This window comes from Artemia sp. Qi Xiang Cuo, chromosome 1 (assembly GCF_049724085.1).
Source record: "Artemia sp. Qi Xiang Cuo chromosome 1, ASM4972408v1, whole genome shotgun sequence".
Taxonomy (NCBI): Eukaryota; Metazoa; Arthropoda; class Branchiopoda; order Anostraca; family Artemiidae; genus Artemia; species Artemia sp. Qi Xiang Cuo.
The window spans coordinates 87,050,376-87,067,083 of record NC_142794.1 but is presented as its reverse complement, the minus strand read 5'-3'; the positions used below and the strand labels follow the sequence as shown (position 1 = coordinate 87,067,083).

General features: G+C 35.0%; 1 protein-coding gene across 1 annotated transcript in view; it reads right to left on the bottom strand.

Annotated features, from left to right (window-relative positions):
• Positions 1 to 16,708, bottom strand: part of Ero1L (endoplasmic reticulum oxidoreductin-1-like protein) — a 62,897-nt gene that overhangs the window by 22,296 nt on the left and 23,893 nt on the right. Inside the window, exons 4-7 of the mRNA XM_089092413.1 lie at positions 14,413 to 14,544; positions 10,070 to 10,264; positions 6,516 to 6,562; positions 676 to 768 (exon numbers count right to left, since the gene is read on the bottom strand). Coding sequence (XP_088948539.1) covers positions 676 to 768; positions 6,516 to 6,562; positions 10,070 to 10,264; positions 14,413 to 14,544 — 467 coding nt within the window. The remainder of the gene's footprint in view (positions 1 to 675; positions 769 to 6,515; positions 6,563 to 10,069; positions 10,265 to 14,412; positions 14,545 to 16,708) is intronic.

The window sequence follows — 16,708 nt, the reverse complement described above, 5'->3', positions numbered from 1 at the left end:
TAGTTGAAAAGGAAATCTATAAAAAGTTGTGAAAAAGTTTATTTATTTTTATATTTATTTATCTGATCTCATGTGTTATATTTTCTTGTTGTTTGACGTCCGCTGCTAGCTATAAGCTATTATGGAAATTAAGAGTTATTATTATATAATAATCATAAATGGTCATTTCTTTTGCTGTCATAAAAGACAAAATCGAGCCCTATAAGCCTTTGCGCATTTTACATACTTCCTATTGCTGAATGTAAATCTAATTGACAGGATGTCTTAGAAATACCGCAGCATACTGATCGTCCACAAAAAGAGCGTCTTTTGTAATACATGGGGATCCCAAGGCTCAATGCGAGCTGCTTTTTATACGAAAATTTAACTTGAAATTTATTTTTTATTACATGTATAGTCAATTAGTTTTATGTTTCGATGTTTTTTGTGAATTCTTTTTGTAACTGAATAGATAAATTAGAAACCAAAAGGGTACGCTGTTAAAATGTTGGAAAAAAAAATACGTACAACGCAAGAACGCAATTGCAAGGAGGGCCAGTGGAGCTTTGTATACAGTCCTTTGCTTCCAGAACCACAGATACTGCGATATGTCACCTTTAATTCCAAAATTATCATACACAACCGTCTGAGGTTAGTAAACGGGTCTATTGCAATATCGGAAATTATGTCACTTACCCGAATGAAGATACTTGAGGGAGAGATGAATGTTGCTTGAGGCATGAAGACCAGAAACTGCTCTATAGAAAACACGTTTCTCAAAACAAATATCTAAAATATAAATTTTACTTAAAAAGAAACATCTTAAAAAACGTAGACACAATTTAGAAACTGGCTATGACAGCTAAAAATTATGCAAAAGGGTAAAAAGCTAACAGCGGGTAATTCTGCTTAAGGCCCAGAAATCTTACGATACAACCACTAGGAGTGTGAAGGAAAGAAGAAAATTTTGGCAGACCTAATGTTTTAGCTTTCACCAGGAGTGAATCTCTTCACATTTTTGCGAAGCGAAGTCAACCAATCTCTTTAGTTGGGGCGATTCTTCTGGGGTTAATTAAAAGCTGAAGCATCGGATTTTTCTGAAAAATTTGTACTTGATGTTCTTTGTCGTAAATAAAAGCTTTAGTTTCATCTGCAAGAGTTCATATAATACTATGAATAGATTTTTCTATAAACAATTAAAAAAATTAGTTTATTGAAAATTTTCCGTGATAGTCATCAAATTATATTAAAATTAATATTGAAGCGCGTTTCCTAGATTATATTATATATAAAGAAGTTGTTTTATACTTAAATTAAATAGCAAAATTAAAATTAAGAACAAACAAAAAACACTCCATATATGAGAGGGGCTGGAAACTTCTCAAACCCTCGCCTTTAATACTACAGTTTGTTAGTTTTTTTTTAAAACTTGGTATTCTACTTAAACGGCCCATGTTTTTAAGCAGTCGTTAATAAGGGATTTGGACCAAAGGTGAAATTTTTTCGTAAAGAGCGAGGGGCTTAATTTCTGATTATTTTTCAAATCATGCCCAGGCGTAACCAAAACGTGAAACGGGCAACCAGCCTCATGATCCTCCGATTTTGGGCTGTTAAATTGTATATTTCAATAATTGTAAATTATTGCCACTTGCCACTTTTCAGTTTTTCTGCTTAGGAATTAAAATATCGGATTGTAATTAAATTTTTGGAAATTTTTTTAACATTTAGTCAAAATATTCGATGAACAGTGGTTTTACTGAATAGATTCGTATATATATTTTTACTACAATATTTCGAGTGGACTGAGAGAGGACGAAGATTTTAAGAACTCTTGATCTTCAACGCGATAGAAGCCATTGCGACCTCTACAATAGGGTTTTCTGATGTTTAAATATATTGTATACACATGTTTAAATACACAGAAAGTTTGTTTATAGATAGTAAAAGATAAAATTGATGAAAACACAGCTCCTAGTAGCACTTGCAACCCTCCCTCCTCCCAAAAACTTTCATGTCGAGGCTCATGATGCCCCATCTCACCTTTTCCATCTCTGTAGTTGTATGGTAGCTGCCCCCACTCCCCGCATAAAAATAAACCATCGCTCCTCCTTCACATCGGCTGATGCACGCTTACACATCATTGTATGCGATTATATGAAATGTGAAGTAAATCAGTTTAGTTAAATGAAGCTTTAAAATAAATGTCAGAAAGATTTTACTGCAATAAGAAGGGGGGTATCACCCCGTAGCATCCTTATTCAGGTTTAGACTAACTGAAGAGAGATGAGAGATTAAATCCTACAGGCTACCCCCATACTCTTTCCTATATTTGTCTGGAGGTTTATGAAGAGTTAGATAATTTGGAAATTGAAATGCGCTAATTGAGGCATCTACCCCCCTCTTTCACCTAGTCCATGATCCGCTAACCCTCCGTCATAATAGCTGATGTGCAACGTCAGTGATGTTACACATCACTATACACATTTCATTTAAAATTAATAATAATCATTTTATTTAAACCAATAATTAATATAAATGTAATTTTTAACAATTTCTCTTTTTTTACAAACGTGACTTTAAATAAACTAATACGCGACCATGCGCCACTACTTCCCCTGCGACTGGTAAGCTATATATATTGTTTTTGACATTTTTAAATCGACTGGCTATTTCAAAATTTTCGATTGATAGCAACTTTGTCCTCCATGGCACAAGATCGTAGTTTGGTGGCACAAAATGGCAGAAAACGCCACATTCCCGTGGCAATATATTTTTGGTAGCTTAAAAATAGCACTATAATTTTTATTTTACTTTCTAATGTCCCATTTTCCCAAATTCAATAACCAATTATTTAAAACGCTAACCCCTGGAAAAAAAAAAAAAAAAGAATAAAACCCCCCCCTTTAAATTTATTTTAGAAAAAAAAAAAAAAATAAGAAATATAAAAATTTTTATATAGAAAATTTAAAGCTCACAAAGTGGGTTACATGATATGCTGAATTTAATAGTGTGATTTTCACTAGGATAAATTATCTTTTTGAGGGTGTTTCCCCATGGGCGTACAAAGGGGGGAGGCAGCCCCCTCCCCCTAGAACTTCAAATTTACACTAGACATGGCTCAAAAAGCAGATGGTTGAAAAAGCAGATGAAAAAAGGTAGATGGCTAAAAGAGGAGTTGATAAAAGGTAGACGGTTGAAATAGCTGGAAATAAACAGAAATGTTCAAATATCGGTTCCGATATCGATATTGTACCGCGACACGCACAATTTGTTTTTACTGTAGCACCGAAAATCGCTGCTTATCAGGCGAAATTGGGCAATTTTAACACTTTAGGAAATAACCGTTGTAGCAACCCTGTATAAATTACTACTTCGTATTATATCAAATAAATTTGATGAAAACAAGCAGCCTAAGTGTTTAACAAGTTTGACAGTGTTGTCTAATCAATGGATATCCGGAATTTTTTTTCAGAAGGGTCCTTACGCCCCCCCCCCCTAGACAAGAAGCTACGTACACCCATGTGTTTCCCCCATTTTTCAAAAATCCAGCAAATTTTCTCAGGATCGTAGATTTAAATCAGTACCATTAAAATTAATAATATAAAATCTTCGGACACATCATAAAAATTCAATTCTGTTGATATATTAATTTTTTTGTTATACATATTTTTTTTTAAATTTTTATAATATTGGTAAAAGTAAATTCTTAATTCTATATCATTATCAAAAACTGTTTGAAAATTGCATATAATATACATGGGTGTACGTAGCTTCTTTTCTAGGGGGGGGGGGGCAGCCCATTAGGTTAGTAATATCGGGGGGGAAGTAAGATTTGCAGTTAACAAAATATTACATTACCGGCAATTTCTATCATACCAATGGAATCTAGTAATCACCAAAAATCATAAATGATCAATAAATTTCAGCATTAATCTTCTTGGATTAGAGCAAAAAATTTCCAAGATATTATGGATAATTGCTTCTTGTTAGACTTTTATTCTGTCCTCCCAGCTGTTTATTTCCAGCTTTTTCAACAATCCACCTTTTATCAACTGCTTGTTTTGCCATCTACCTTTATTCGTCTGCTTTTTCCACCAACTGCTTTTTCATCCATATCTAGTGTAAATTTGAAGTTCTAGGGGGAGACAACTGCCCCCCTCTGCCCTCCCCTCCGTACGCCAATGATACTATAGCTGGCATTATTTGCCAAAAAAAAATCGATTGATTAATTTTTCACTTTTTACTACCACACCATAACGGTTTTGAAGATCTTCTTTATTTGTTATGTCCAAATGACAAAAATGGTGAAATGTGATTCCCCAGACATAACACATTTTATAATGTGCAGCAAGTAGCACTTTAATAAAGAATATCTTCCACAAAAGACCACTAGGATTAAAATTTTTATAATTGAATATAAGAGGAGCATTTAAAGCAAATTTGTGTCACCAGCCAAAGCGTTCTAACAGGTGAGAGTGAAGACATCAGCTGATAAGAATCTGAAATTCTCATCATCGAAATTATCTGAAATTCTCATCAGCGTCGCACAAAGAATACTAATATAATAATTTAAAAATAAAGTCTATTTAAAAATTGAAAAAAACATGAAATTCTGATGAGTTAGCCAAAAACTTAAATTACGCTGCTTTGATCAACAAGAATAATTTTTATTATTATATAATAATTTAATTTAATTAAAAATAAATTTCCTTAAATATTTATTATAAATTATAATATTAGTAATAATTTGAATGATTTAACTTATTTAATTGAAAAGAACACTTTTATTCTAATACTTTTAATTGTTCGAATCTTTACACTGTGCTTTTAAAGCAAAGTTCAAAGAAAACAAAGAATAGTAGCAATCTAGTCATTCAAATAAAGGTGAGAAACAAAGGGCTTCAAAAAATCTTTCAAAGGTGTTTCTGCTATTTCCAACTTGCAAATTCTGAACTTTTTTAAAGAAGATTATTTTTCAAGCGAAAGTTTCAAGAAACCTTTAATGTATTCCTAACAACCTTGTAAAATATTTTGAAAGGATATCAAACAGTCCGTGGCAACAAACTGTAAGTAAGGAGCGACCCTGCTGTAAGTAAGGAGCGACAGAGCGATCCTTATAGCTTTTTGTCAAGATTCTACTCGTCAGACACTGGGCTACAAAGAATAAACAGCCTGTAAAAACACTGTCAGAATATTCAAGCCCCTGTCATTATTTTTTCGGTATCTTGAAGGAAGCAAAAGATAGTTTACATGAAGGTAAAAACATGACACAAAAACAGTTAGCTAAACTCAATATAAACTTGAACACAGGCACTAATATTTATCTTCTTTCATGCTAACCAACTAGTTCACACCTTTGCAATCATTTTTCAGCGTGTCTGAACTAGAAATTATGCAAGGAATTGCATGAATTTTCACGGCAAACTTTAAAAGCCAAACAACAGAAAGTAAAAATCCAACCACCAGAGAAAGACAACCCCGATTTAAATTACCTTGATAAAGTGAAGAACAGATATAACGCTCACAAGAAGATTACTGAAGTAAAAGAACATCAGAAAAGACGATAGAAGACAGACTGCAAAAGTGAGAAAATAATCAATTATGATTAGAAAAATAAACTGGTTATAGATGGTTGGTTAATAGTTATACACACAAATTTGAAATCCAAAGGTACGCTTTGATCTCCAAATTTGAGGGGAGAGAATTGACGGGAGGAGCTCCAAATTTGAGGGAAGGGCCCATTGAACAGGTTATTGTGATATTACCCGTGTTGATTTATGACAGAGATGATATCAAAATGCGTTTCTTCATTAATACAGAGAAACCAAACAAACAAACTAAAACTACCAAAAAGGGAGGATAAGTTAAGAAAATCAGATTGCAATAAAACATTCTTACCCATATGCGGAAATCAAAAATAGTTAAATATAATGAAAGAGCATTATTATACAAATATTATGTTATCTCTGAAAACACGGTTTACGAGAAACGGCAACCGCAATAAGAAAACTAATAAATTAGCTTCAGAATGAACCAGAATTTTTAATATTAAATGGTCCAGAGAATTATAAGGGGGATTTTCTGAAAATACAGGGCACCAGGAAATGTTAAAGCCGTGTCGGCAAGTCCTGAGAGGTTCAAACCTCCAATCCACAAAGCCCTTAAAGAGTTGCAGCCCTTAAGATAAATATAGCCAAGAAACTAACAGGGCTTCAACCTTGGCCTGAGGTGGCCTGTGATTCTATTTTGGCCTGAGGTGGCTTTTTTCTACGATCAGTTTTTTTCTTCTGTAATGGGTTTTTTCTTGGGCTTTAAAAAATACTTACTTTATAAATCCAAGAGCTGATACACTAATTCAACAATATTTATTTTTTAATTCGATGCAGAAAAAGATATGAAAGCAAAGGTTAGAAGGGATAGTACAGAAAGAAGACATATAGAGAAGATATAAAGATTAATATAAATATATATAATTAGTAAAAAATTAGTAAACATACAAAGAACAAGTAAAAAAAAATTGTTCGGAACTAATTTACCTCCCATGTTTCGAGTATCAGTAAATAGATTGTATTCAAGACTGGGCCTAGAAAAAATAAAAGCTAGAAATAAATATTTTTTATGAGCAATCCTTTCTATTAGGCACAGGGTGAATAAGCATACAAAAATATATTCAAAATAACCAATAAAAATATTTAAAAACTAAAATATTTCATACTCTACAAAAAGAATTCGTAGAATTTCTGAAAAAAAAAAAAAATAATATTTTTTTTTATATTATACCAAATTTTTAAAATTACACATGTATTGAATTTTATAAACATTTTTTTGAAAAAACATACATTATGCCATTAAAACCACTTTATGTCCTGAACAAAAAGTAACCAGTCAGGAATAAATTATGCCATTAAAAACCAATTATTAGAGACTAGAAAATCTTTTGTGCACTATCTATGCATACCAGTTATTGGAACGGTAATAAGGAAGAACTTAAGAGTTATTGCAGTCGCTCGCTGAGTTTAACTGAAAGATGGCGTTGGAACAGAATTTTTGTTTCTTTTTGGCCATTTGCCTAGTTCTAATAATATTGGATAGCCCTCTGTCTTGAATCCGTATGTGGATTACAAGAAACTCGTTAGTAAATAATAATAATATTTACTTATATCCCACATAAGTGTAGTAAAACATTTAGAAAAAAAGTAAAAAACAAAAATAACAGAAACCCAAATAAAACAAACGTATCAAGTAACGATAAGGCGTCAACCAACGATACGCCGTTGCCGACAGCCTATTGTTCAGATCAGTCAGCTTCACAATAATATCTGTCAGGTAAAAATATTCTACTATAAGGAAGAATGAATATCAGATAAATCGTTTTTCTAAAATATTAGGAAAAGGCAAGAGAAGTGAAAAACAGCTTGAGGAACTGAACTTACAAACAGCTGACGAAAAATAAGTAAAATATTGACAGCCTACAAAACGGTCATAGCAAAAAAGCTTAGGCCCCCTGGGAAGAATAATAAATACTTGTTTCTATTACTGCAGTCATATGACATTATAAATAACAGCCCCAGTGGGCCATGGATTAAAACAAAAAAAAAAGTAAACAACAGAATACACTCTTTTTTTCAAACAAAAATGAAGAAAACAGAATGTTCTCTGCGCATATTTAAAACCCCCAGGAATATTCAGAAAGCATGCTAAGCGTGTAGTTACATCAATAATGCCTTGCAAACAGAATATTTCACGATTCAATTTTAAGCTTGTATATTCAAATTTCTTTGTCACTGAATAAATGTCCATAAATATCAGCCATTTTGACTTAACAACGGAATTGAACACCATTGAGCGTTGAGCTGTTTTCAGTACAGAAAACAAAAAGACAGAAAAAAAGGAAAGACATATCAAGTTAAAAGTGGAATGAACAGAATTAGTTCATTAATTATACAGAATAGGAAAATAACTGACAAGGGGGCTGCAAGTTCAAGGATAACTGAATATCCGATTAATTTGAAAAGGTTATCATCGTTGTCTTTGGGCTTATAATTAATCTACTTACCTTTTTAGTGTAAAGAGATACAGTTAGGACCCCCAAAATCCAAAATCATGCGCATAAACTTAATTTCAAGACAAATACGCATGGAGGATTTATTTCAGAGGAGGCACAGCATTTAGAGTTGATGTATGACAGATGAACTCCACAAGCGAGCAAATCATACAAAAATACGGTTTCATATAAGCCTTGAAATTTTTAGGGGGGGGGGGGGTAAAAAGACCCCGGAATTAAAAATTACAATGATTTAGAATGTGATAGGTAAAATTAATATAATTTATTGCAAAACAATTTTACAATTAGAGATGCCCCTCAAAGGTGAAATAATAGCCAATTTTGTTGTTTTGGCACATTCTTTTGTATTTATTTTCAGAGATGTTTTGTTAAATAAAGTTTTTGCATAATAGTTTTTCCGTTTTTTCTTTCTAAAGACGGCTATTTCGGATTTTAAAGAGGTTTTTTTGTTTAAGAATATTTTTTGGTGCAAATTTTTATATTAAATCTAACAATGCAAATAGATTTATTCAAATGCCTGCAATTTACGGATTCGAACTTTGTATAAAAAGCCAAAAGTTACAAAAAAAAACTCTGAAAAAGGTTATGCCAACATTGTTGGCAATAAAAAGAATATTATTTTTGTTTTTTAAATTTCATATTAAAAGCTGCATTCAGACTGACGAAACAAAACGGCTAAACTATCTTTTTGAACCCAAAAGCAATCAATGTTGACGAAAAAACGTTTTAAACAATTAAGACACCCTAATTTTGAGCGATAGAAAAATTTTGGAACATGTGACAGGGAGGCAGATTAGACTGCATCGTTTTTAGTAATTACGATGCAGTTGACCTTTTGATCAACATTATGAGGGCCAAAATGCAAATTTCCCTGCAGATTTAGATTAATTGCTGATTGGAGCAGGACTTATTGAAATCAATCTGTCCCATTGTCTTTGGAAATCATTAGATTGCTACAGTTTGTCTCAATTATTACAGTCCTAAACGTTTTCAAATTTGATGAATTAGTTTTGATTGTTTATTTCTATGGTTCAAAGCAAAAATATAGACGAAAATCGCCAGAAAAACTTCATAATTTTAAAACAACAATGACAAAATTCGCATAAAGAAACGGTTTTCAGATACGAATATCCCTAAGATTAGTCCAGGAGGCAAAACACATTTTTGATTCTCTGCCTTTGGTATTTTAAGCTATAGTTAGCTTGAGAATTTATGGGGATTTGCCGTCTTGGCCTCTCTAAAAAATGAAAACATATTTAAAAATAAAAATAAAGTATTGCAAAATGTCCCAGTTGTTAGTTCAAATAAGACAACTAATCAAAGAGCAGCATCAAAAGCTTTGCCTAAAATTATGTCGCAATAACTTATTCCTTGTTCATTTGTTATTTTAAAATGTCTAATCCAGTTACTTTTGTGAGGTGTTTTCACGAAGATACCTTCAAATTGTGAATGTTAAGCAATTGTATATTATATTTTTAGATGAGTCTATTTTATTTTTATGTATATTTTTTAGTTTTATTTTTTTTTTCTATAAGCAGAATACGCCATGTTAGATACAGGCGAAATATCGGGTTTTGTTTTTTCTTCGTTTTCATTTACTGGCCATAGACCCGTTTGTCGTATTTATATTTTTTGGCCTCTCTAGATTTGCTAGCCACCCCCACTCTATATTTAGAAAATGTTCTCCCTCTAGATTTATGTTCATTTGATTACAAAGACAATGAGCTGCTTCTAGGAATGCTTAGATAAATGGAAACTAGACAAACAATTTGGTCACTTTATTTTATTTTAAAAGTTATTTTATTTTTAAAGTATTGGTTTCAAGTGGAAATGAGTGATGTTCTATTTAGTTAGATTATTTATTTTTCAAAATCGGTTTTCTTTGATTTGTTGTATTGTGCTGCATCGTTCAACACTTGTATGTTTTTTAGCTTTAAATGCACTTTTTATACATCTTTAAATACACTTAAATACACCTTTTAGCAGAAATTAGTTTAATGAACTATTCAGACAGAAGGAAATTACTTGAAACAGTTTTCTTCATAGATGGCCTTCCATATTTTATGTGCATCTGGACCCTTATAGCCAGTATAACGTTCAGGATTCACTATCAAATCAACATAGATCTGGTCCTCGGGAGGCTCTTCATCAACAACACAAAAACTTGAAGTTTTAGCATCATACTCTATCCATGTCGCAATACTCTCTGAAGCGGCTTTGCTAAAAATGAAATAACAAGTAAAAAAAAACACTCCTCTCCTAATGTTAGATTTTTAATAGAAAAATAAACTCCCACTTAACCTAAAAGAAAAAAAAACAAAAAAAATCCCAAAGAACAAAAAAAAAAACTGTAAAGAATTGAAATTTTGTCACTTTTACATGACCTTTATACAGAGAGTAATTGCAGGATAGTGGAAGTTTAAAGAATAATATATTATAAATAATTTCAAATAACAACCGTATAATGTATAATATATACTTTTTGCCTATGATCTATGACGTTGATAATGTTATCTATTTCATTTCCAAAATTAAAATTACCTATAAGGAATGTAATGAACTGATTCCCAAATCTTTCGCTCTACTGTCCAAAATAAAAGCGAGGCCCGAAAATCATACGCGCCTGGGCAGATAAAGCAATTTTTAAAAGAGTCCTTTCATAATGAGTCAAATCATCAACTGAAGGAATAATATGAATAAGTTTTGTTTCCTTTAGAAAAAAAAAGTACAACACAATAAATTTGAAACTCGGATGCATAAAATTAGAGACGGTAAATAGAAAACTTGTTTTAATAATGGGCCAGGGGGGCCACCCGCGTTTCCCCCTTGTCCTACAACCCCGGGGGGTCCGTTTTGAGGGGGGGGAGGGGGGACGCCCCCACAGGATTGTCTGTGACTCGGTAAAAAAAATTGAGTCGGTAACAACGCGGCGCTCCTCGCTGCGGTGTTTAGGCCACAAATTTTGAAAAGAATATATTAGATGCCTTAAATTAATTACAGAAGATTACAAAATTGGCGCGACATACACGGAAATCTATATCATTACTAAGTCAAGAAAACCTCGAGGTCAGTCGGTAAATGAGACTATTTTACCGACTCAATTTTTAGATTTGATTGACAGGGGCCACGATCTCTATTTCATTCGGTAATTGGAGCGTCAAAATCGACCGGAAACAATGGATGACTCAATGAAAATTTATTCGGTAGCAACTTGTTGAAAACTTCCGACTTGTGAATCATCGCCACATCGGGGTTCAGTTCAGTTTCATGATTGATTTCAATTGCAAAGAACATATTAGCAATAAAAAAATATGTCAAGTTTAAGGACAAATCGGGTGAAAATAAAGTGCTTGGCGTGTAAGAATATTTTCGATAAGGATTACGGTAAGCGGCATAACGCCAGTTTTCATAAAAATGACCCTGAGCCGAAATGGATCCTAGCGACCGAGCAGGTAGTGACTAACCCATTTGCTGCATCAGCTCCAAAGAAAATGAAATTGGCAGTTCATTCCAACGGAGAAAAAGGTAAGACATAGCCTATACAATTAAATTGTTCACTGCGACTCGACCAGTGGGTAGGCTTTACAAATATCCTACAAGATTCCACTGGACAAGCGCCGTGATTTACATTAAAAGGTTAAGGCCGAACAGGGGCGTGTTTTGCTATAGGGCAGGGGGGGCAACTGCCCCCCCCAGACCCCAGTTTGCCCCCCCCCCCAGCTGGAATTTTGCGTCTTCGAAACTCTCGTTGAAACTAAGATAGGCCTACAGAATTCAAGCATCCACAGAAACAGATCGGTTTTCTTTAGCATACCTTTGCCTTTCGGATAAGATTGGAGATGAAAGCCTTTTTAAATAGAGTATAATCGGCATGTTTATTAATTTCGAATCAAATGTGGTTGACAGCGCCCAATGTAAATGGGCTAGTGACAGCCTGGGCCAGGGGCGTTTCTTAGGGGGGGGGGAATCACCCCAAAACGGCCTGAGAAAGGCCGTTTTTCGGGCGAAGCCCTAAGCCCCAGAAAATTCTGCTTCAGACCAACCACTATTTTTGCCTATTGGCGAATAAGCAAAAAAACAAAATGAAAATATTCTTGAACTGAATTTATAAAAACGTTGCCCTGTGTGGCAAACTATTACAGTTATATTATCGAAGTTTTCGCTCCTTCGCCGCACAAATCTTTGTTTTCAAAACATTTGATTTCCACTATTAAAGATAAACGTTAAATTGTCAATGGCTTTTTTTTTTTTTTTAGAAATTATTAGGTGCAATTTAAATTTTTTTTGGCCCAATTTAGTCGGACCCCCCCCTACAGTCAAATTGCATTCCCCCACCCTGGCCGGGGTTACAAATAAAATTTTTTGTGTATAATTTTTTTTGGCAACCGAGTGGAAATTCCCCCCCCCCTGAAATCCAGGTGTTGCCTACGGGTTCTAATGTTTTAATATTAAAGAAAATTAATTTTTTTTTGGGGAATTTGCATAATTTTCCGCCCCCCCCAGGATTTTTCTTAAATTACGCCCCTGATGCAGGGCTTCCAGACTATGGGGGGGGGTGAATGAATATTTTTATAAACTTTTAGATTTTAGTATTTTTATACTTTTAATATTTTTATACTTTTAGCTGATGATGGAGTGGCGTTATCAGCCGTTGCGCAGGTATCCGTAGAGCCGTCAAAATCGATGACCGATAAAGATACCTTAGGAACCGAAGTTGAACTTTCCATTATTGAAGATATGATAAAAGTGAATGCAGAAATAATAGAAGAAGTTAAAGATATGGCTTCGTTGAGTGAATCAGAGCCGTTAACCCCTTTACCGGAACAAGATTGCCCAGTACAGCCTGTAAAGACAAACTTCAACGAAAACATCAGTGTAAGTGAACAATCTCTTAGTGACACAAGAAAGTCAAGCGTTAGTGTGTCAGAGGACAACGAAGAGCTACTTACAAAGTGCGTGGCCTTGATAGATGTTGCGTATGATTTAATTGGTGAGTGCCGAGCAAAGTTTCGCTTCGACAGTGCCGCGGGCAATAAAATAAAAACTCTCGCCATCCATACTGCCAGTATGTGTGAATTTGTAGGTGAAAGCTTAAAAGAACGAAGTTTTGTCAGCAGCTATAATCGAAGCTGAAACTCACAAGAGAGCATGACTTTCGAAAATCTGCCTCTTGACTGTCGTGTCGATCATGATCCTGGAAAGCGACCAGTCCCACTGAAAGAGCATCAGAAACGCTATTTACTTACACTGGTTCCTAACCAGCCATATCTAGCAGCTTGTCCGGCGCAGAAAAACACATCGATAGGCACCAGACGTCAGAAGAGAATGACAGTTTGTTGGTACAAAAAGTAAAGGTACCTTGAGTATAGCATCAGCAAGGACCGAATCTATTGCTTTGCATGCATGTTGTTTCCTTCTGGACCAAAACGCGAAAAGGCAAAAGATGCGTGGGTTAAAAGTGGACTGTGTTCTTGGAACAAGATGATGAGTAGAGGGGCTGAGAACCCTGGCAAGCTGAAGGAACATTTTGAAAGCGCCGCTCATCAGTCAGCAGTCATTGACATGGCGGTTTATAGCAAACTCGAAATTGGCATTGAAAAAATGTTTGATGAACAGACTAAGGCCTTGAAAAGGCAACAAGAAAAGGAAGCAATTGAAAACCGACGAGCGGTGAAGGTCCTAGTGGACATAGCAAAGACACTGGGAAAACAACAGATATCCTTTGGTGGTGCGGCAGATGACAGTGATAGATACATTCGTCAAATTTTAAACCTAGTTGCTCGCTGTGATCCACATTTCAGTAATTGGTTGCGTGAAAGAACAATGATGAAGAACACGGTAAACTACCTTAGCGGTGTCTCGCAAAACCAATTCCTTGAGGTACTGGGTAACGAAATTAAGCGCATGATTGTAACCGCTGTGAATACTAGTGGCGCATATTCAATTATCGCAGATACCACGCCGGACTGCGCACACGAAGAAAGACTTGTGATTTGCGTCAGGTTTGCTGATACTGGTGGCACCATCAAAGAAAGAATTTTATCCATTGTACCAGTTAAATAAGAAAAGGGACAGAAACTGCCGATAAAATACTAAAAATCTTAGACAAGGAAGTAATAACCAAAGAGGCACTTATGTATAAAGGCTATGATTATACGAACACCATTTCTGATGTTCGTCAAGGGGTCCAGGCATATAGATCAGCTAAAGCGCGAACGAAAGTATGCTATATTTGATATATGGTTAACAGAGAGAATTTTATTGTGGAACTTGCTTGCAGCAGCAGGTCCATAGTTCTAAAATTTTGTGAAATATCTAAGTAACTGTATTTTTTCTTTAATGTTAGAACAAAATGAGTTCAAGCTTACAAACAAGCACTTGAGAGAGCTGAATCGATAGTGTAGCTATGAGATTGGTCAATGACAAGATGAACGGTCAGATCAGAGAACTTGACAGCACTTTGGGCCAACTTTGACACCACTATTGAAGTCCTTGAAGAGCTAATAGAACATGACGAGGACAAAATCATAAAAGAAAAAGCTCGAGCTCTTCATCACCACATTACTTGCTTTGATTTTATTGTTACACTTATGTTCATGCGCCAAGTCATGTTCAGGACGAAGGTTCTTGCAGAAAAGCTGCAGGATGAACAGCTCGATCTGATGACTGCAAGTACAAAACTCTGGTCAACACGTGACATCTTAGATGCTCTCCTTCAAGGTACGGCTCAGATAGAGAAGCAAATTGAGGCATCAAAAGCAGCAGCAGAAAAATTTGGTTCAATAGCCGAAGACGAGTTCCCACTTAAGCACCGTCCTCAACGTCCACCTTCCCGTTATTCAGAGGTGAATCCCAATTCTGGAGACGACACGTCGGATGACTGGAAACCGTTTTATGTTAAGGAGCTCTGTGGCATCCTCAGAATCCTTGTGAACGGCTTGGACGATGCAATCCATGACAACTCTTCTTTTCTAGAGCCAGCGTACCAGTGTTTATTGGGCAAAATGGGCGACAGCTATGAAAGCCTTTCGGAAGTAGCAAAGCTGTTTCCGGGAAGAGGCCTAGATCCCGCAGAACTCGTGTTAGAGCTTAAGGCCTTCAAATGCTTTTTGACCAGGACTGAGGTCGAAAGCAGTAAAGACATGGATCGGACCGTTTTCGAGGCTCTATTTAAAGAAATTTATGCTGTCACGACAATATTTCCCAACTCTCTGGTCAGTTTACCGATCGATTGCAACAGCGCCACCAATTGGAGCATCTACAAAAAGGAGTTTCAGCAAACTGAAATTGGTTACGAGACGCTTGCATGCAATAATGGATCACGGCCGTTTGGATCATCTCCTCATGATTTACTGTGAAACTGACGTTGCTGACGAGCAAAGACTTGACAAATTGCTAGAAGTCTGGTTGTCTGCCAAGCCAAGGCGGTTGGCCTTTCAATTCAAGTTAGTTTTTTCATTCTGACTCTTTTTATATAAACTAATTGAAATTCTAAATTTCGTACTTTGGCTTATATAAATCATAATATCATCATACCTCTCCTCATCGAGTGCTTTAGTCCACAAGAAAAGAGCAAACTCGTTCGCTATATCAGATTATAGTATTTCCTATGCAAGATGTGCCTCTTGGGGTGGATTGGGAACAATTAATTCAGGAAAAGCGTTGGAACTTCTATTATAGCAATTAGGTATTAACACAAAGCACACTAATTTAAAATAAAGTTTTTTTTTCTTCTAATTGTTAAAACAATAAAAAAAAGTCGTTAAAAATTACCAGCCAGTCGGTAAGATAAATGGGCTCTCCCCCCCCAAAAAAACATTTTGGCTAGTAACGCCCCTGCTCCAAACACTGACTAGTAATCTGCCCAGCACCACGCTCGGTAAAGTTGTGATCAGTTGAATTATGAACCGCTAATTCCTCTAGAAAAATAATATTATTTCACCTAAATTGCATAATTGCGGATAAAGACCCAAGAGAAAAAAGAGTAATAGGAGGTTTTGGAGAAAGAAGTACTTAAGACTTACCTAAAAGTCTCATTGATTGAGCCACTAATATCTTCTTTTGAGGGTATACATGGTTCTTCTTTTGGCATAGGTCCAAAATAAAAAAAAAATTTTAATTGCCGTTAATAAAAGCATGACACCCCCAAAAACTACTTTTGCACCCCCCCCCCCCCCTAACAAGAATCATAGTATCAATGGTCAGTTACAGATGTACAATTTACTACCATATAATCTGCTTAGAAAGGATAGTTCAGCAGCTCAAAAAAAAAAAAAAAAAAAAAAAAAAAAAAAAAAAACAATCGCTACATATGCTTAGTGTATTTCCAATAATCAACAGGTAATATTATGTCAGTAAAGCAATACCATATTAAATATTAGAGCTAATAATATATTGAATGACAAGGGTTTGATGATCTGTTTTTCGACAGATTCGTATAAACATAATCGAAAAATGCGCAAAAGTAAACAGCACCCAAGCCAAGTTGGAGGGATGGAGAGACCCTTTGGATACATGACGACTGAAGAGACCAGTATCTATGTAACAACAATCAGACAGGGCTAGAAATTCACAAAAAAGCACATGCTTAGCAAACATCTTTTCTTTTATACAAAATACTATTAGCACTACTCCTAGGCCCTCGTCGCAGCTGACAGGCCCTCT